Source organism: Ambystoma mexicanum, chromosome 11 (assembly GCF_040938575.1).
Source record: "Ambystoma mexicanum isolate Mex_15411 chromosome 11, UKY_AmexF1_1, whole genome shotgun sequence".
Classification (NCBI taxonomy): domain Eukaryota; kingdom Metazoa; phylum Chordata; class Amphibia; order Caudata; family Ambystomatidae; genus Ambystoma; species Ambystoma mexicanum.
This window is the reverse complement of record NC_090934.1, coordinates 1,443,751,303-1,443,773,350: the sequence shown is the minus strand read 5'-3', so window position 1 is coordinate 1,443,773,350 and position 22,048 is coordinate 1,443,751,303. Positions and strand designations below refer to the sequence as shown.

The following is a 22,048-nucleotide window of genomic DNA, read 5'->3' as shown; positions in this document are numbered from 1 at the left end:
GGTGAGACCTAGGCTCTAGGCCCCATACGGCATCCACAGACGTACACGGAGACAGGGAGGAACTCAACTCGTCTTTATTACCCTCTACAGAGTTCTCCCTTCCCGTGCTCTACTAGCCCCTCCTCTTCCTCCCCCCTCCCCTTGTCCATGGTTTCCCTCTTCTTCCCTTAAGGTGGATCTTCTCTTAAGGTGGGCTGGCCCTTTTGTATGTCGTAACAGGAGCATTCCCAGAAGAAATACCACCAAACATGTAATGAGACCCTTAGTACATGCTTTAAAGAACTGATTGGAGATATTGTTGAACAGGCATTGCGCCTTCTTAACAATATAAATGACACGACTTGATGAGATTCGAGCTGCATGCTAGTAATGTTCACGAGAATTAATGGGGAAGAGGTTGATAGACAGGGATCGATGTTCATTTTTTCTTTTTCGCAGAATTTCTTGCAGAATATGGCAGTAAAACTCAATATTTTTTTGTTTTTATATGAGGGGTCCCCCCAAACCCCATCCTTTGTTATTTATTTTATTTTCCCCATCCCATGCGCCCCTTATATGCCTCTACCCATCCCCCACCCCAAATATTTTTCAATGATTTTTTTATCGGCCAACATTTTTTTGCAAAAACACTGGCGAAGTATCAATGTTGTAGCAATGGACAGAGGAAGGGGGAACTGTTATGTTATGTTATGTAATGTTAAATGGACTTATAAAGCGCAGCATCCGCCCAAAGGCATCTTGACCGTAGAGGTTACAAGAGTGAGGCAGAAGGAATTAGAAAAGAAGAATCTTTAAGGCACGCCTGAAGGCCAGGTGGTTAGTAGTGGCATGGAGAGCCAAAGGAAGTTGCTTCCATGCTTTAGCTGCTTCCACAGAAAAGGCACGACCGCCAATTCGGGCACGTTTAAAGCGTGGAACCTGAATTAGTAGCGCAGCCTGTGAGTGCAGCGAGCGAGTGGGGACATAGCGAATGAATTTCTCATGCAGATACTGCGCTCCCACATTATAAAAGGCGCAGTGAACCAGGCACATGGATTTGAATAGAATCCGTTGTTCGATAGGGACCCGGTGCAGTTGTTTCAGGAGTGGGCCATATGAGTGCGCGCCGTAGGGCGCGGTATTGCTCAAACTGCTGCATTTTGTCTATCCCTGTAATGGCCACAGAAGCCAACTGGCCTACACAAGACTAACAAGCGTGTCCTCCCTCTCTTGCAGGCATCCTCTTCACCATGCTGGTATTCGGACCCGCGTGCGGATTCATCCTGGGATCCTTTTGCACCAAGATCTACGTGGACGCTGTCTTCATCGACACCAGTAAGCAGTCATCTTGTACAATCCTTGCACAATAATGTGTCACTCCTGGATTATGCGTGTTTAAATGTGGGAAAAGATGCTGGCCTTGAATCATGTGGTTTCTTGCTGGGTCTCTGCCCACACCATGGTAGGTTAGATCACACACACCTCTCAGGGTGCGGCAATGTTTAAGTCCTATTGCAGTAAACGGCAAGTGTGTTCTCTGATCTCACGCACAGTGGTAGAAGTGTACCGAAAAAAGTAGTGGAACTGTGGTCTTGGCAGGGGAGAGGGTAGGCGGAAGCCTAGTGCAACATGTCACAAAGTGTTGCGGCCGGGGCATTGCAATAGTCTGTGGGCCTCATTACACGGATGGCGGAGAACCATGGTGCTATTAGCGCCATGGTTCATGCCGGTAAAATACTGGCACCGCCTTGGCAGAAAGGGGAATTACCGCCCCATTCCAAGGTTGGCAGGGCAGTAATTCCCCCTTCCACCATTGCCCTTCCCCATTCCCATTTTTGCTCCATAGGGCATAATGGGAATGGGGAAGGCGCTAATTACGGTACCGCAAATTGCGATACCGTAATTAGCTCCCTGGGTCCCTTTGCGGGTTGGTTTTTAACGCCTGCAAAAAGCAGGCGTTAAATCCCCCAACCCACAAAGGGACCTCGTAGTAAGGAGGTAAGGATTTACCGGTACCGGTATTTTACCGGTACCGGTAAATCCTTACCGCGCTCCGTGTAATGAGGCCCTAAGTGACTAGTAACTAAGACCCCTATTACAAATGTACACTTGCACAAGGACATGAATGGACAAATCCTCTGTATAGAATGGGGAATATGTTCGTAAACGTAAAGGAATGCTTAACAGAAAAAATAAAAGAAGTGGAACAGCGCTCCTGACCGTTCCCGCTCACTTCGATCACTGCTCGCCCACAGGCCTTTTTGGATCATTGCAATCAATCAGTAGGTAGCATGTAGAGAGCTCCGCCTTATGGATGTACTCTCCTCAAGCAATTTCCCAGATCTCTTTTCTTCCTGGCTACTGTGTGGGTGGTTGGAGGCAGGTAAGACCAACAGTAAAGAAGTACTTATGGACGATGCACTATTAACTGAAATCGGCTGTTAGCAGAGTCTTTTCTGTCCCTGAAGGTAAGCATGTGTTCGGAGTGGATGGTGCCTGTCAACGAGAATGCTTTCAGGGTGTTTCAGAACTGGGCTCCTCACACGGCTCATTAGGCGCCATTCTAAGATGGCGCCCTCCTGATTGACAGCCTTCCTCTTGCCTCCGCGAGGCTGCCAGCAATGCCTGTCAAACACAGGGCGTTCTTCCAGAAAGTGCACTGAATTGCTGTCTTGAAGCCTGTTGATTTTACAGACGCAAGCCTGCAATGCCTTTTACAGAAAAGCATGCACCAGCCTCATACACAGCAGTAGAAATGAGATTGTTTGATTATACAGTGAGGGGAATATATCCAGATAAACCAAAGGGCGTGTTCACAACGACACACGTCTGCAAAACTGCAGAGCAGTGCAAGCAAGCGTCTGGTCTTGAAAGTGCTGCATGGTGCTTGACTAGCATGCCCGACGACTTCCGGTGCAGAACAGACCAAAACTGCAGTCTCCATGACATGTAACTACCAATACTGCTGCTATGTGGGGTTCTATGTGAAAAGACCTTTTTTTAAGGTCTCAGGAGAAAAAGACCGATTTACCTTGATCAATTTTCTTTTGTTCTGAAAACTGGCATTGTAAAGGACTTTTTCTCTTGAATTTCCTTTTTATAACATATCAGGAGGGGTTTAAACCCCCCCCCGATCCCCAATTCTTCCTCTACTGCCCCCACCAGCCCCCACCCCATATTCCCTCAAACCAAAGCCATACATACACACAACACACACACCAACACACACGCACCCACGAACACCTCTCTCTCCGCCCCATCCTCCCCCCCACTCTCCCCTACCAAAACAAATACATACATACACACAACACACACCCCAACACACACACACCCACACACTAACCCGTTCTCCTGGTCCTGAGCTTCTGGGTCCTGAGTTGCCTGTCAGCCTCTGTGTGCGCTCGTGTGCGGCAGGGGCGTGACAGTTGGATTTAGAAAGACGGCTCCGTGCGGTGACTGTAAATCGGTCTTTAAGTGAAAGGGGTCTGCTAATGGTGGGTGACCCTCTGATAATACACTGCATTGGGAAAAAAAGAAAGGTCAATGTAAGCAGGGAATTTTCAGAGAAGTTCCCATATCGTTAACCCGCTAGGGCCCTGTGTCAGACCGGGGTAAAAGCAAGTAAGTCAGCAAGTATTGGATCGATGGTCCACATCCAGACCTGGACCACAGCATCTCTTCTTCGAAAAAATAACCATCTGGCCATCTTCTTGTGACATTTTTCTACAATAGCACCTACGTTCTGGCAGCCAATGGGCCTCATTATGAGTGTGCCGGTCGCGGTAACAACGGTGCCGGCAAGCTACCGGCACAGTTGTTAACGGATCGGTACACTCTGAGTTCTGCGGGCGGGTGCCCTCCCGCCTGCCAGGACTGACCTGGCAGACGGAGCCGTACCTGCCCGCAAACTTTGACGGATGCACCGGCACTGTTGCACACAGTGCCGCCGCATCCCTCCTCCCCATTCCCACTGAGCCCAACGGGACTTGAATGGGAATGGGGAGTTTCTTTTTCTGGCGCCTGGCCATAGGCACCGCTGGGGCTGAAAGGCCCCGGTGATTCCCCATTGCCAGGCGCCACAAAAAACACAACTCTTTTACAGCACGGCTACTGCTGGGGTCGTAATGACCCCCAATGTCTCCTAATGTAAGATCTGTCTGGGATTGCAATGCCGGGTGACCACGTGAGGCCACATGAGGCCACATACTGTGGCATCTCTATTTTGTGGGCCGCTCCATTTGACTTAGTCGGATGCCCCATAGGTTTTGCTTTTCTTCAGGGTCTGTTTGGACCATATTCTTTTTGGTTTGTGTGTGTTCACGGCTGTGCTTATTTTCTAGTGTAATGCAACACTTTTAGAAAACGTAAGCCAGTCTACCAAGATAAGTGCGCCTTTCCCAGCTGGAAATGTTTGATTTAGAATTCTCAAATTCACTTAGGAACTCATTTTGGGCTCAGCGTAAGGGGAAGCCGCAGCGTAAAAGCCTCGCGTTAGACTTTTATGCTGATGCTTCCCGTTACGGCTCTTTTTCAGCCATTTGTATGGTGGAGCGGAGGAGCGTAACACAACTTGTGTTTCCGCTGCCTCCCTTCCTCTTCAGCATACAAATGCACCAGCATTTGCCCCGACATGCATTTTAAAAACGCATGCGGGGGCAAATAAAGCGCTATATAGACACAATAAACATAAACATAAATGCTGGGGATCCCCCTGGGGCCGGCCGGCTTTATGACCCAGCAAAACGCAGGCAGAGCATTGGAGACGCTGCGTGGCATGCATACATGGCAGTCAGCGTTTACTTCATTTGCGCATGTTAGAGCAAAAGTGCAGGGCGAAAGGTGGCGTACATGCGTGTACGCAGCCTTTTGTTCTACACATTTGCATTCTGCCACGCAAGTGACCAAAATATGGCGGCTGGAGAGCCACCTATGGCATGTCTACAAGGAAAGGCTTCCCGCTGCCAAAATACGAGGAACTCGAAAATGTGATATACATAGCAAAGGTATTGCCCCTCAAAAAAAAGAATCAGAAAACAACGAAGCCAAAAAGATTGAGTTATTTAAGTTGAACTGTTGCAGGATTTGTGTGCTTTAAAAACATTAATTGATAGGGTGTGGAGTAAGGGTATAAATTAAGTTAGGGGGAAGTGGGGGTATTCGGGGGTCTCCCCCTGCATTATTAAAAAAGTGGGGAAAAACAAAAACATTTTCGCAATTCGACCCAAAAAACATTGATCGTTTCGGCCTCATTATTTATTTTCGGTTTTTTAACCTAGAACCCATGGCAACTACTTAAATAGCTGGAAAAACATATAGGTATGAAATGGAATGTTCCTATCTTTGTCTAAAAGTAAGTTTTGTGGAGCTCTAAAACGTACTTTAAGCCCAGTCACCGACATTAGCTTTTTAATGCCGTTAGAAGTGCGCTGGCCAAGTAGGATCTAAATGCCATCTCCTAAGAATGAGGTATTCATTTGCCAAACCAGCACTCACACGTTGTTGAAGCTACAACACTGCAGAAAATGTGGGTTGGCACCTGCTAGTGGGATTCATGAATCAGATAACTTATGTAACCCAGAAGTCCCCATTTTGTATAAATGACAAAGGTGGAGACCACATATATCTTGTAGCAAATTGGAGTAAACCATAGACAAGGGATGTACTACGGTGGAAAGCCAGAGTTTAGCGACGAGGTTGCTTTCCTCGATTAATACCTTGCCTGTTAACTATAACCACTCTCTGGAATAATCTGGAGAGACGCCTGGAGATCTGGTATTGCAGCTGTGCTCTTCAACTTTCACTGACCTGGGATTAGGGACTCGATGGGCCAAGCAGTCGATAGGAAGGAACTCCCACTAGCCCTTTTGCTCTCTGAGTGCACTGGATGAGACAGAGAAACAAGCATCCGCAGGGAAACCCTTTTGGGCCGAAACCCTGAGCCGGATCTGAGAAGGCGTTCAAAAACAGGAGCACTGTGACTTATGGTAGCTTCACCGCCAGGACAGGAAACACGGGAGGGATGTGAAGAAAGGTAGGAGGTTTTCCAAGATGGTCACGGTAGCAAGGGCACTGAGAGAGGGCAAAGGAATCAATAGAATAAGGTTGAACACAGATCTCCATACATATGACAGGATAAGGAACACAAGAAAGGATTACTCACTAAACTGCCTTAGCTAACAGAGTAGCAACGCATCACGCTCTGGATACATGAACAACTTTAACAGCATCACAATCTCGATTCACCCGATCCAGACGTCGGACTCCCCACGCTGAGTTGAAAAGACTAGACCACTACTGCAGGGTGTGTGCGCCATTTTGGAATCCTTCATTCCCTGTAATAATGAATTACACTGCAAGCTTCTCCATCTGTGCCCTAGATTCCATTGTGTGTGCGGTGTGCTGCGACATCTGGGAAGACTGGGGCAGATACCTATGGCCTGGTCAATTGGTAGGTTGCCTATTGATGTGCACTCACATCTCTGTGCTGGATTGGGCAGGAGCAGACTTGACTTCTGAACGTGCATGAGTCCTACTCAGTGGAAGAGGCTTGCAGCCATAAAATGAGACCCACTTTTGTAAATGATGATTGTGGAAGACAAAAAGCACAACCTTCCAAGTCCTCTTAGGGAAGCCACACGCTTAAGTGCCCACAACCATGCTTTCTCCTTCTGGAAGCTTTTTCAAGATTGAACAGACCTTTCAATGGAATCTCCCAAGATCTTGGTTTAATCTCATGAAGCCCCCCCCAGCTGTGATGAGCCAGCCCTAGAACAGTGATCTGCACCTTGCCACTTTCATGTGCTTTGGACTATGACTCCGACTATCCCTCACCGCTGACCATGCAGGCCAGGGGGTGATGGTAATTGTAGTCCATAACATCTGGAAAGCCAAATGTTGAAGACACCTGCCCTGGAATGCCTTGAGCAGTGAAAACCTGTCTTCATGCAGTCAACCAGGATGACCCAACAGGTGAAATCCACCCTTGTCAAACCCACATACAGCTTTTTCTGCTCAGCATTTTTCCTTCATTTGGGTAATTAGAAACCCAATCCAGCACTGTGGAACTTTGGCTGGTTGCCACCTGTAAAAGCATTCACTGAAGACTCATGATCTCCATAGCTAAGTCCCTCAATGAGTCAGTGGGTGTGTCCAACATTCTTGCATCACGCTTCAGTGCTCGCTGATGACCTGTGCCCCCTGGCTTTCTCTGAGCCTGTCAGAGGCTTTGGAGCTCACCTCCCATGACCACTATGACCGTCTAACACTGGCCTCTTTTGAGCTTCAGGAAATCAATAACGTGGCAAGTATCTTCAGATCATTGTCGGAGATCAAGATCAGCTGAAGTGGGTTAGGTCGGTGCCAATAACTTATTGCCTTATTTGACTGCATTGTTTCTCGTACTTAATCCCAACTCTTTGCAGAGTCATCAATACTCTCTGTTTCCCTCTGTTATGGTATTATAAGATGCTTCAAGATAAAATCATCGCCAAGCAACAGACCTTCCTTGCCAAAACCCATCTTGCTCAACTACCCACTCTGCCTCCCTCATTCCCACCATTTAATTTCCACCCTCTCACAGATATTGACATGACCAAAATAATAAGAGGTCTCAAACCCTGCAAATGCAAAGGTGACACCTTCCCGGCCCCTCTTATCAGGGACTTTGCTGACAACCTCCTTCCACTCTTCACCGCCATCATAAACTCTTCCTTTAACCCCTGCATTGTCCCAGCCCTACTCAAAGAATCCTGAGTCTCCCCCTTTTGAAAAAACCCTCTCTTGACCCTGCTGACCCTGCCAACTACTGCCTCATCACTGCAGTACAATTCCTGCTATAAATTGTAGACAGAGCAGCTTACATCCAGATCCAATCTTACATCAAACATTATCACATTCTCTGCTCCTGTCAATCTGGTTTCTGTCCCCTCCATGGGACTGAATCTGCCCTACTTGATCTCACAAATCAGATAAATGACCTCTGCAGCTCCTCCTTCTATTGGACCTCTTGGCTGTTTTTGACCTGGTTGACCACAACACACTCTGTCATCACATCAGCACAGCTGCTAATTTCTCCCCCTTCACCACCAAATGGGTTGCCTACTTTCTAGCCAACAGATCATCTCGGGTCTACATCAGTAACTCTGCCCCATCCCCCCCATGCCTGTCTCCTGTGGTATCCCTCAAGGATCTTGTGTCTCCCCCACCCTTTATAAAATGCACACCAAACCCTTCTTTAACCACCTTGACTCCATGGGTGTCACCTACACTAACTATGCTGACAACACCCAGATCCTTATACCGTGGTACCTATATAGAATATACCACCAATCTCAATTCCATTTATGAGACCATCCAGGCTTGGATGGCATCCCACGGTCTCTGCTTGAACAAATATAAAACAGAAATCCTGATCGTCGGCAGTCACACCACCGTCTCCAAACACAATCCAGCCTTCCACTCATTACTCATTGACAGGAACACTATCCCTGTATCCCAGTCATCATAACATGAGTGTCTACCTTGGCCCTACACTCAGCATGATACGACATGTTAATGCCCCAGCATCTTCTGCTGCCCAAACATCAAAACTCTTGAATGCCTTTAAACCCTATTGCACAAACCACCATTGGCACAAAACTGGATTATTATTCTCTTTGGCACCACTGAACAAAACCTGAACAAATTACAAGTTATCCAGAACAATGCCCTCAGGGTTGCACTCAACCTCTCAAAATATAATCACATCACTGTCCACAGGAAAAATGTCCACTGGCTTCAATTCTAGACCGTTTTAAATTCAATACCCTGGCCATCACCCATCAATGCCTCTCCAAAACTGCACCTTCTTACCTCTCACTAAGACTGGCCCTGACTAAACATATCAGACCCACACGCCCCTGTAACAGTCACAAGCCGATTGTTGCTAGATTCAAAAGAGCAACAGCTGGTGGATCAAGCTTCCATGTCACTGCCCCCCCCCCTCCGCTGGAACTCCCCAACACTTCCTCTCTGAACAGAACCTTCTTACAAATCCTTCAGGAAACAGCTTAAGATGTGGCTTTTCAACAGACTGTTCCTCCACCTGCCATGACACTTCGCTGACTCCTTTATCCTGCCACAACACCCTGACATTGAACTTGACACTTCATTGATACTTGCTACCCTCATGTTCATGTAACTAGCGCCCACCTGCGTGCCGGCTCGCGTGCGCTTTACAAATGCAAAAATAAATAAAATGGTACAGACCAACACTGTTAACCGTGGATGCGGTTACAGAATAATGACAGGAGCCAGCGTTGGAATATACGTGTGGTTTATTTGGGCTCCACACTAACTGCCTCCTCCTTTCCACTTCCTCCCTTAGCGGGACGTCACTTCCCTTCTGACGTCCCGACAGTGTGGTCTGCCTTAAAGGGGCAGACCACGGTAACAGACACTCTTTTCATTCTATTTTACAGAATATCTAAGAATGGAAGAAAACATTTTGGAAATGCAATGCTCTATGACACTGAACACTAAAAATGAATAGCAATAAAAGCGCTCTTTGCATTCTTTGCTTTAAAAAGGCTGACGATAGAATGTTTCCAGTGGTCATGTACTCTCACAATACCTACCTTAAGCTGGGGGCTATTGGGTCCCTTATCATTCCTTTTTCGCTTTGGGTGGCTACAATGTCTAATACTTGAGCAGATGGTACCACAGAAAAGTGTGAGGTAAGGTTGCACATCAAACAATATCTTCGAGGCTACTTTGATAGACTTACTGCACGGTCATCGCTACTATCCCTTTATTCCATACTCTCCCATCTTCCAACAACACTGCACCATCCAGCACCTTGCGCACCACTTGTGGCCTCCACAACTTGCTTTGACCCTTTGGCACAACTGCCGACCTTTTTACCTGTACCTCATCTCCCTCCGTGACCTGACTCTGACGGGCACACTAGAGTTGGTCCTATTTCTGCTTCATCCTTTCTGACTTGTCAGCTACCATCTCGCTCAATCTGTGTTCATCCCAATCTACAAAACATGCCCTCCCTTGCCACAAGGGATTCCCCATGGTATGGGGTTTTCTCCTTCTTAACACCTCAAAGGGCACCAGCGCAGTGGTGGGATGTGGAGCTCGCCAATATACACAAACTCTCTTCTTAACAGTACTTTCTCAGAAGATCCCTGCCTCTTGATAAGTCATTATACCTTGCATCAAGGTACATTTGAAGCGTTGACCTGCTTCATTGATTTTCTGGATGATGTCTATTGGTTCGGTGCGCTTAACAAATAAATAAACAAACCAACAAAGAAATGGCTGTCTTGTGGTGTACTTCTACAATGCCTAGCAGAAACATCTCCATAATCGTAAAAGTCAATTGAATGCCATTGTCCATGACTCTTTTCTTTGACAACCCCTCCCTCTGGAACACCTTATTAAGAAACACCACCCCTGCCTTTGAGTCCACGACCAGTGCAATATCTACCTCCGCCCATTTGGAGTAAAGATCCATGAGCACAATAAGGTATTCCTTCCCGCCCCTTCCTCCAATGACGGGTCCTAGTATGTCAATAGCAACACATTTCCAGGGAAGGTGAGGCAACTCTGGAGGCCTAAGTGGCTGGATATAATGCCTAAGGGCTTTGGCAGGTTCTCCACCCATGCTAAAACCTTTGACTAACTCCTCTGTCTCTGCATACATTAATCATTCCAGAATCTCCCTTTAGTTTTCTGGAAATACCCAACGTGCCTATAATGTCCCAACTGCAGCAATATGGCCCTCATACCTGTCAGAGACACCAAGAGCTCAGCTTTGCACATGAATTCTCCTTCAAGGCTGAGTTCATCCTTGACCTTATGGAACACACCCAACCTTCCATCACTAGTCCACCCTCTCCAATTGGTTTTAACACAATTAAGGACTCTGACGAGTTCAACATCCTGGTTAACAGTGAGCGCCCACTCCTGTTGCTCAACAGTGCCTTCACACACCAAGAAAACCTGTTCCTCCTTCTCCCCCTCCCCTTCCAGATCACTTGTCTGACCTCTGCGCATGGACCTGTAAAAGTAGTCTGCCAACACATTCTGCTTTCCCGGGACATGTTTAACAACATACCTATACCCCTGCATTGGTGTTACCTGCATAAAAGTCCAGCAGGGGACACCATGGAGCCCCTTGCTCGTGAGCACACTCATCAAAGGTTTGTGATCAGTGTATATTGTAAATGCACATCCCAAGAGGAAAGCCTTGAACCTCTAGACCGGCCACACTGCACTATGAAACTCTCTTTCATTTACAGAACAGTTCCCGTCAGCAACCTCCGATACTCTGGATGGAGAGGCAACAACTCTCTCTTGATCCTTCTGCCTCTGCATAAGAACACCCCTAAATCTGACTCACTGGCATTGGTCATGACAAAGGTTTTGTATCTCGTGTCAACAGTCCTCAATGTTGGTGCACTGGCAATGGCCTACCTTCCATCATGCAATTCCTTCTGGCATGTGCTGTTCCAATTAAAGGTAACCCCCTTCTTGCATGGCTCCTTGATAGTTGTGCATATATATGCAAAATGCCTGACAAACTTTGAATAGTTTTCAACAATGCCCAAGAGTGACATAACCATTTGTCTGTCTGTGGGTGGTTCTAGATCCCAAATGACGGCAACCATTTCACTTTTTGACCCCAGTCGAAACAACACTTGTCCTTCTGAAGTGTAAGCCCTACCCTGGTCAGTGTCTGCAAAACTCTGTTAAGCTTTTGGGAATGCTCCTCAACAGTTGCACTAGTAACCAAAATATCACCCTGGAAGTACACAACTCCCTTGATGTTTCTCAAAAGGTTGTGCATCACTCTCCCAAAGAAAGAAGCTGCAGACTGAAGTCCAAAGGGTATTCTCTTAAACCTATACATGCCCATGTGTGTGACAAACGTGGTGTAATCTCTCAAATTAGCATGAAGTCTCACTTGATGGTAGGCTGAGGCCAAGCCAAGCGTGCTGAACACCCTTGCACATGTGGCCATGCTAAGTAACTCCCACATATTGAGAAGAGGAGACTTATCCACCACTCAAAACTGATTCAAACCTCTAAGGTCCACATACAAACTTCCTTGACAATTGGTCTTATGGCCCACAACTACAGGAGACACCCACTCAAATACCTCAATAACTTGTGTGACACCCTCTTTTTAAGCTTTTTGATCTCGGCTGAGACTTCCTCCCTCAAGGATATGGGCATTCCTCATCACCTTGGCCACCACAGACAGCATCATCCTTAAGCCACATACAACCGGAAATTCTTCAAACATCTAAGAGAGCCCCTAAACATTTCACCAAATGTGTCTGCAGGGTTCACACATGCTAGCTGAACCACCGCTGTGACATGCCCAGGCACACTAGGGTGAATTCTTATGCCCAGATCATGCTGTTCATACCAGCACAGCAAACTTCCACTCTTCTTGGACACATACACTTTGGCAAATATCCTCTTACGCTTGCACTCGCACTTACTCTCACTGGTTCGAGCCCTACTCGCTTAAAATCACGTGACCAAACTCTACTATTAATATTGGTATGGTCCGTCCCTGAATCAATGAGCCTTGGTACCTCAATGCAATTCACTCTCACAACAGCATGGTGTTTCTGTCCTCTCCTTGGTCTGGAGTCCACTTGACTAACTGACCAACCCAAGCCTTCCTCCTCCTTTTCCCTCAATGGCTCATACCCATCCTCCTTGTTAGTCTGTATGTTAATTTTGCAAATTCACTTATGTGAAAGGTTCTCTCAACAGCAAGCAAAGCGCCCTTTCTTCCCACATGTTATACATTCAGCCATGATGGCCACACACGTGCCAGAGTTGGCAAAGTGGAATGTGCTTCCACACCTGAAGCATCTTTTGACTTTGGATTATCGGGTCCTTTGCTATCTGCACTCATTCCCTTTTTGAAGGGTTATCCTTTCTGGTACCCAGGCTGTTTCGAGTAAAACTAGTGTTGGGCATCTTTGCCTCTTTGCAGGCTCCCGCCACAGCACACAGCTTCTCTTCCCTTCAGAAGGCCTTTTTGTCAGGTGCTTTCACACATGCCAACTTTTGTTCAACTTTCTTGGCAATGTCCAGAGAGATCGCCCCATGTACAGATTTCCTCATGGATACTTTTCTCCCGAACCTTTAGCATACATTTGTCTCTTAGGTGTTCAGTGTAGGATTGCTGAAAGTTACACATATTCGTGAACCCTCTCATGTCATTGATAAAGTCCTTGGTGGACTCACCGTTCCCTTATTCCCTGGTTCCAAAGTAATATCTCTCAATATGACACTCAATTGTTTCTCGAAGTGCGTGTCCATTTTCCAGATAATAGTGTCATAAGCATTGAGCGGCTCACCTTCGCTGGGGTCGCTTATACCCTCTATGCTGGAAGAAAGTTGCAACTCCAGTAGTCTTTTCAAGATCCTCCTCTCTTTAAACCCCAAGCTGTTCATGAGGAGCACTGGTCGTCGCTCAGTACTAAACCAGTGTCCTTAAGTAGCAAGGACAAAGTCCTTGAAGTCTTCCTTCAATGTTTCCCACTTTACTGCGGGATCCTCTGGGTTTGTTAAAAACTGTGATGGTAAGCCACTCATGGTATAGGCAAAGAAAAGAAAATACAAAAACAATCTTGAAAATTGATTATTCTCTTGTAGCAACACAGCATACCAAACCACAGCAGCACTCAGTGCTTCCCTATATTTGTAATAAGCTCTTTTAGCTGCTTTGCAAATCAACTTCCTAGGGTAGCCTCTACATAACAATGTCTTTCTCAGTTCCAGGACACTATCCCTGTGGTTCCTGCAGTGTCTGCCAATTGACAAAGAAAACCACAGAGGTGGATATCGGCTTGGAGAGAAAACTGTCTCCAAAAAGACCTTAGAAACTGCAACACTGAATCGGTAGTCTATATGATATCATGCCGTAGTGGCTCAAAATGCATTGTAAAAGCGATCAGAAAAATCAAAATCTGAATTACGGAACACAAAAGCTGCCTTGGACATAATGTTGAAAACGTCCCATTAGAGAAACATTTTACGGAAAGAGTGACATTGAAATTAGGATTTCGCTTGGACGGTTATCCAAAAAAATGGAGCCAACAATCAGAGGGTACGAGAAGAAAGACAGCAGAAAACTCATTAAGCAGGAACTCATTATCATAACCAAAAGTAACATCAAGGGTCTAAATGAGGAAGTTGAGTGGCACAAAACTAAACGTTATGCAATTCATTCTTAACTTCGCAGGCTAGACTGCCTTTTTTGTTTCTATAGAGGCAGAGACAACATATAGCACAATAGATCCTAAAATAAACAACCCCTCACTGACATTTCTTAAAAAAAAATGAATAGATGGTACTGTTGAATGCACAATGATTTCCAACTACAAGAAGTACAATAACACATGGTTAAAATGAGTTCTGTCATTAACATCCTAATTATTGAATCTCTCAGTCATAAAGACTGTTCCGAGATGGGTGCTGAAAAACAGAAAAAAAAACACATTACACAGAGAAAACAGACATTAATGCCAGACCTGGTCATTACGAGTTTGGGGGTAACCATGGTGCTATTAGCACCGTGGATGCCTCCAAACTCGTGTCCGGGTTCCTTGAATGGGGGCTTCCCGGGCCATTCCAACCTTGGAGGACCCGGTAAGTCCCCATTCAAAATACCCATCCCCATTACCATTCAAGCCCCCATAGGGCTCAATGGGAATGGAGAGGGTGCTAATAACAGGCCCGTTAATAACGGGCCTGTTATTAGCTCCCAGGTCCCTTAATGGCTCCCACTAAGGACTTTAGTGGGACCCGCCAAGAGACCTCGTAATGCGGCAGTAAGGGGTTAACGGCACCGGCATCCTTACCAGCGCCTTTAACCCCTTACCGCCACACTCGTAATGACCCCCATGGTAAATATTAGTATTTTCTGGCGTTTTCACATAATGGGCCTCATTACGAGTTTGGCGGTAGCCATGGAGCTATTAGCTCCATGGCTGCTGCCAAACCGGGCTCCTTTACCGGATTCCCAGAATGGGGAATTACCGGGTCTTTCCGAGTACGTAGGGCCCGGTAATTCCTCCCTCTGAGAACCCGGGCCCGGCCTTCCCCATTCCCATCTGAGCCCCCATAGGGCTCAATGGGAATCGGAGAGGGAGCTAACAACGGGCCGATTACGAGCGGCCCGTTGTTTGCTCCCTCTTCCCCTCGCGGGACCCGGTAACAATGCCTGTTTTTGCCAGGCGTCCGTACCAGCTCCCGTGAGGGGACCTTGTAATTTCGCGGGAAGGGTTTAACGGGTCCGCCTCCATTAGCAGAGCCGTTAACCCGTTCCGCGAACCTTGTAATGAGGCCCAATGACTGCACCACACTTGGTTTTAGAGATGTCAAACTCCAATTTTAAAATAATGAAACAAAGCTGTTTGTGAGTTTTTAAATCATAATTCTCCCGTAAGAGGACCCTTTTTATTGACACGTGTTTCGGCTCACACTGAGCCTTTCTCAAAACAGGGCATATCTCATAATCACTACATCATATTAGTCAATCATAAAACAAAATATGTTTAGATATACAAGTAAGATTCCATGTGCGACAGAGAATGCGGAGGGGTGAAGGGTAGGATTGTAAGGAATTTGACAAAAAAGAAATAAATAAAAAAATGAAAATGCAAATGAAACTCAAATTCAATACATGTTCATTCTCACAGGTTAATATTATAAACAATGTTTTACGAGCTTGGTGTATGATTTAGTTCTAATCATTGTGGTGTCCACTATACTTAGTGCTTCAACACTGTAAAGATTGGTATCCATTGGTGGAATATCAAATAAATATAAACAATGTAAAAACAAATAAACAGCTAAGTACAAACACCTGAAGCATTTGTGTACCTGCTATATCTACAACTCAAGTAGTCTCCCAGTGACGTCAATCTTTTGATGCAGAGATGTATAGCTGAATCAAATCATGACTCCTTATTGTGAGTGTCGCTGTCAAAAAAGTAATAACTGCCCAAGGTATAGATGGAATGAAGCAGATAAGTGATCCAGAAAAGCTGGGGGACAGCAGTACCAGCTCCTAATGTTTAAATGTTGTCGAATTGTCCAAATTCTAATCTCTGCGTTGATCAAGTAGAAAATGACGATGTTCAAGGTTGATATTAAGGTATTAAAATGGAAGAGAGAGGAAAAAGTATCCTCGATAAGTGTTAGGCAGAAACCTGTGCAGTTCCCTTTGGGAACACTGCAAAAGATTTAGGACTACAGGTGTTAGCAGTAAACCCACTTGGTAGCAGTCTGTACCACCCAGATTTACCTGGTAGCTGTGGCTGAGCAGTCAGACTTCCCTCAAGAAGAGTTAGGCAGTATGCAAAGTATACACAATAGGCACTCAGACACAATAGCACAAGCAAACACTGACCAGAGCTTTGGTATCAAAGTATATAATTATTTATTTAAAAACACACTTTTTGAAACACTCCAGCACTCTTATTGTAAAACACTCTAAACACAGTTACTATTATGATATATAGATATATACAACCCTTATTCCTTATCAGACAAGTCTTAGTTAACACCACTTATTTCCAGACAGATGTGAGCGCTTAACTATAGATGGCACTCCAATAAGTTCATGAAAAAGGGAGGGAAAAAGACAGAATATGTGAAGATGCACCACTCTAAGATTTAGGAATAGTTTTAGCAAGGCAGAAGAGCAAAAGTCACTGGTGTGCCAAAGTCCATAGGCTAGGCCCACTCTTAGAGAGAGCAGAGCACAAAAGCGCCCAAGATCACACAGTTACACTAGGCTTTGAAAGTCTTGCAGAGAGTTCAAAAAGAGTTTAGAGAGGCTCAGAAAAGTTTTGCCAGGGGGTCCCAGGCTAACCCAGGTTCGGTGGCAAGGGAAGCCAGGCGGAACACGGTACCTTAAGTGGGAAGGATCCTCCAGCGGTGGCAGTTGTTCCTGGCAGCGGGTGCAAGTCTTGGCGTCGTCCAGAGGAAGAGAAGATCTCAACTTGGAGGAAAGATGAAGGTCGTTGCACTGCCTGGGAAGACACCAGCCGCAGAGTTTTCCGGTTAAAGGTATTACCCTTTATTTCGTGGTCGTGGGAAAACGTGGTATTCCAGTTGCCGGGGTGCTTGGCACAGGCAAGGCGGCCACGAGATGTGTCAGGAAGGCGAAAAGACGGTGAAACTGGTTATCCCCACCAGTCAAAGGAAGAAGACTCTCCGGCGGGAGATCTCCTCTGTTGTTGGGAAAAGTGGTGAGACGGTTCAGCAGGGCTCCACCAGTGGTGTCGTCGTAGCAGGTCGGCTCAGCTTCTCCCTCGTCGGATTCTTAGGTCCTGTGGCGACTTCTAAAGTTCCAGTCCCCAAAGCCCTGCTTTTATGCAGAAAACCCCCATTCACTCAGCCTAGATGTCACTCAAACATGCTAAGTTGTGAGCCGGCCAGCTTACCACTTGGGCCAATCAGGACGGAGTGCGACTTGAGTTGCCTAGGCAACTCAGTCCAGGGTGCCTAAATCCCCCTCCACCCCTCCTAAGTACCCCAGACAGAGTGGCACCACTTTGGAGGGCTCCTGTTGAGAAGCCCGCCAAAAAAGTGGAAGAAAGGGCTCGACTTGGGATGGAGTCACAGAAGAGAACACAAACGCCATTTTAGAACCGAGTTTTGGCAACAAATACCAACCGGAGAATTAATAATAATTAAATAAATCGGCGGTATGTTCGAGGCTATCGTAATTAAATAAATAAAGATAGTAGCCTCGAACAATGGGAAGAATCCCATAGGGTTATATTCGGGGTCGAATATAACAAGTAGTATCCACTGCCACCAGCCAAAACTCGATGAGGGGGGACGGAGACATGCCCCCTCGACTAACAGACCCCGGGGTAATCGAATTGCCCCGACCAGTACGTCCACAATATGATGGTTTGTACTGGTTCTGTTCACTTATTAAGACTAGTAAAGTCAATGGTGACTTTACATGCCCTGGGAGACAGTAGTCAGTCCCAGGGTATGGAGTCTATGCTGGGGGTTCACTATGACACCCCTGTGGTACTGCACTGAGGGTGCTTTGTAACACACATCACAAAAACCCATGAAGCCCTATGGAGTAAAAGACCCCATAGCCCATTAAACACATCTAGAGTCAAAGGAACACACTCAAATCATGTCCAAGAGTGGGAGGAAAAGAGTCTCACTCTTGGCAGGATGAAAAAACAATCTCCAGAAATCCAGCAAAGCTGCTGGGGGACTCATTAGGTTAGGAAATTCAGCCTAAACAGAGAATTCTCCCTAACAATAAGACCACGCTTTTGATAGTTTGTAGTGTTAAAGGGAAGATAATTGAAAAATAATGGGCCTCATTACGAGTATGGTGGTGCTGGCAAAACAGTGGCAATGGGCCTCATTACACGGTAGGCGGTGAGCCATGGCGCTATTAGCGCCATGGCTCATGCCGGTAAAATACCGGCACCGCCTTGGCGGAAAAGGGATTTACCGCCCCATTCCAAGGTTGGAGGGGCGGTAAATCCCCTTTCCGCCATTGCCCTTCCCCATTCCCATTTCTGCCCCATAGGGCTCTATGGAAATGGGGAAGGCGCTAATTACGGCACAGCAATTTTGCGGTGCCGTAATTAGCTCCGAGGTCCCTTAGCGGGTTGGATTTTAACGCCTGCAAGAAGCAGGCGTTAAATCCTCCAACCCGCAAAGGGACCTCGTAGTACGGCGGTAAGGGTTAACAGTCACCGTTGTCATTAACGGTGACCGTTAACCCTTACCGCCGTCCGTGTAATGAGGCCCAATGTAGTGGTAACTCTGTTGCCACTGCATCAATGCCACATTACCGAACCACCATACTACAGGTTTGGTGGTAAACTGGAGGATTTACCTCCAGCAAAATGCTTAAGATAAAGGGCCTCATTACACGGATGGCGGAGAACCATGGCGCTATTAGCGCCATGGTTCATGCCGGTAAAATACCGGCACCGCCTTGGCGGAAAGGGGAATTACCGCCCCATTCCAAGGTTGGCGGGGCGGTAATTCCCCCTTCCACCATTGCCCTTCCCCATTCCCATTTTTGCTCCATAGGGCATAATGGGAATGGGGAAGGCGCTAATTACGGTACCGCAAATTGCGGTACCGTAATTAGCTCCCTGGGTCCCTTTGCGGGTTGGTTTTTAACGCCTGCAAAAAGCAGGCGTTAAATCCCCCAACCCGCAAAGGGACCTCGTAGTAAGGCGGTAAGGATTTACCGGTACCGGTATTTTACCGGTACCGGTAAATCCTTACCGCCATCCGTGTAATGAGGCTCAAAATCTTTCACCTTACTGCCAAAAAACAGCAAAATCGGCGTAATTACAACTGCTGGAAATTCCACTGAAATCCCCATGGAGTACTATGCACTCCCTAAAATTGATACTTACACTGCCTGCCACCTCTTGTAATCCCGCAATAAATCTGCTGATAACAGTAATTTCATTTGGCAGTATTTTGGAAGGCTTACCACTGAAATACTACCAAACCTTTGATGAGGCCCGGTGTTTAGCAAACATGAAATTTAGGATGTATGGTTGAAAGAAATGTGGTAGTGTCGGAACTTCAAGGGCTTTGCTTGAGTGCATTGCTTTGATAGTTTCAATTTGGAAATATACTAATTTTCTTAAAGTACTAGCACAACTTTGGCAATGCTATTGTCAAAGGATCTAATTTCATCTAATGGACTCAGAATGGATATCTTAGTCTTCAGAGAGAATCTGCTTAATCCGATGAAGTTGAGGCCATTTTGGGTGAGACCAACTTCCTGATATCAACACATTGGGCCTCATTACGCGGTAGGAGGTAGCCATGGCGCTATTAGCACCATGGCTACCCCCTTACCGCATTCTGGGTCCGGGTTCCCAAAATAGGGACTTATCGGGTCATTCCAACCTTGGAGGACCCGGTAAATCCCCATTCTGGGAACCATTCCCCAATCCCATTAGAGCCCCCATAGGGCTCAATGGGAATGGGGATGGAGCTAATAACGGTACCGCAATTTGCGGTACCGTTATTAGCTCTATAGTCCCTTAACGGGTCCCATCCATAACGCCTGGTAAAACCAGGCGTTCAGGAAGGGACCCACTAAGGGACCTTAGAATAGGGTGGTAAGGGATTACCGGCACCGGTGACCTTACCGGTGCCGGTAATCCCTTACCACCTACCACGTAATGAGGCCCAATGAGTAAGGAGCCTGTTCGTTTGCCTATACCTGCAAAAGAGTGATGCTGTAAAGTGCCAGGCACACGCAGCATGGCTAGTTCTTTGTGAAAGTCATAATTTGCTGCAGATTGAGGTAGGCCGATGATCTTGTTACAGAACATGCTTTCAAGAATGTGTAGGCTATCTATGATGAAATGGGAAAATGTCTGGATCCATAAAGAAGAACAGCTTTCATTTTGGTTTGCACAGGTTGGGCTTCAGATTCTTGGCTAAAGCGAAGCACACCACCTATTGCTTGTGCCATCGTTAGGGTGGATTTTGTTTCGTAGCACTGACACCTTAAAGGGTCAGCCATAGAGACACTCTAGCCCTAGAGTGGTTCTAGGAATAGGCCTGCCATTGTCTTAAAAGGTCAATGAATGGTACTGTCTACACTTAGGGCCAAAAGGTAGAACAGCCTACTTCTGAACATTGATTCTGAGACCCACTGAAGTTATTATAACATCAGACTTAGATGATAGTAGAATCTGAATGGGAATGGCACGTGGGGTCCAGGCAATTACCGCCACATTGGGCCTCATTCCAAGGTTGGTGCTAATCATGGCGCTATTAGAGCCATGACTATCACCATTACCGGTACCGTGTCCGCCCTCATTCAATGGGGACTTACCGGTCTAGTCCAACCTTTGCGGGACTGGTAAGTCCACATTGAAAATGCATTTGAGCCCCCATAGGGCTCAATGGGAATGGGGAGGGTGCTAATAATGGTACCGTAAATTACGGTACTGTTATTCGCTCTGAAGTCCCTTTGCGGATACCGCCCATAACGCCTGGTAAAAGCAGGCGTTAAGGACGGGGCCGCAAAGGGACCTCGTAGTAGGGCGCAAAGGGTTTACCGGCACCGATTTCCTTAACGGTGCCCGGTATCCCTTTGCGCCCTACTCGGAATGACCTCCATTGTTTGCATATGCAAGAATAGAAATGGACATTGGCCAAAGGTAAGAATATCACCCACTGCCTTTTTAAGGTTTTTATAAAGCCCATTTATATAACCATTAAATAGCAATGGAGGCATCACACATCCTTGTCTAATGCCTTGTGTGAGCGGAAAAGAAGATACACATAACCAGTTTTACTGGGACCCCCGATTGTCAGTGTCACCCCACACATGTTTGAGCTGTTAACTGAGTCAAAGGCACAACGAGGTCCATGACGTTTCGTTTTTTAAATATCAATTTAAAGTTTGCTTAGATGTCCTAAGCACTACCCCGAACCCAAACTGAAGCAGACCAAGTATTTCATTTTCAGAGACCCTTTCCTACACTCGGTACTGTCATTCAGGTCACTTTGCGCCAGCCCGGGAAATTAATAGACCACTTTCTTCACACATGTACCACCCTCCTAAAGTCTGCCCTTCAGTTCTTGTGCTGCAGCGCTGCAGTCTTTTAGTAATGTTCTTGCAGCCCTAGCCTGCTGTTCCCATCATTGCACTCTATTTCCATCTTGTCCTTGTTTGCTATTTATCAGTCCTATGCCGTAACTCCTGTCCTTGGCTAAGTTTTTACTAGTTATCTTTTCTGCTCAGCTGTTTTTGACACATGGTATAAATGGGCACATCCTTTTACACATACTCCGGGAATAACACTGAAACTATGGACCTCATTCCGGGTTTGGAGCTAACCATGGAGTAATTAGCTCCATGGTTGCCTCCGAAACCGTCCCAAATCCGACATGGTGAATGGTCCATTCCAGGGTTGGAGGGACCGGTAATTCCACACTCACCTTTTGCCCTTCCCCATTCCCATTTCTGCCCCACAGGGCTCAATGGGAAAGGGGAAGGAGGTAATTACGGCAC

General features: G+C 46.5%; 1 protein-coding gene across 2 annotated transcripts in view; it reads left to right on the top strand.

The window, feature by feature from the left end:
• SLCO3A1 (solute carrier organic anion transporter family member 3A1) overlaps positions 1–22,048 on the top strand; it is a 677,321-nt gene that overhangs the window by 493,926 nt on the left and 161,347 nt on the right. For both annotated transcript variants that reach the window (XM_069625078.1, XM_069625077.1), the window contains exon 3: positions 1,216–1,314. In XM_069625078.1, coding sequence (XP_069481179.1) covers positions 1,216–1,314 — 99 coding nt within the window. The remainder of the gene's footprint in view (positions 1–1,215; positions 1,315–22,048) is intronic.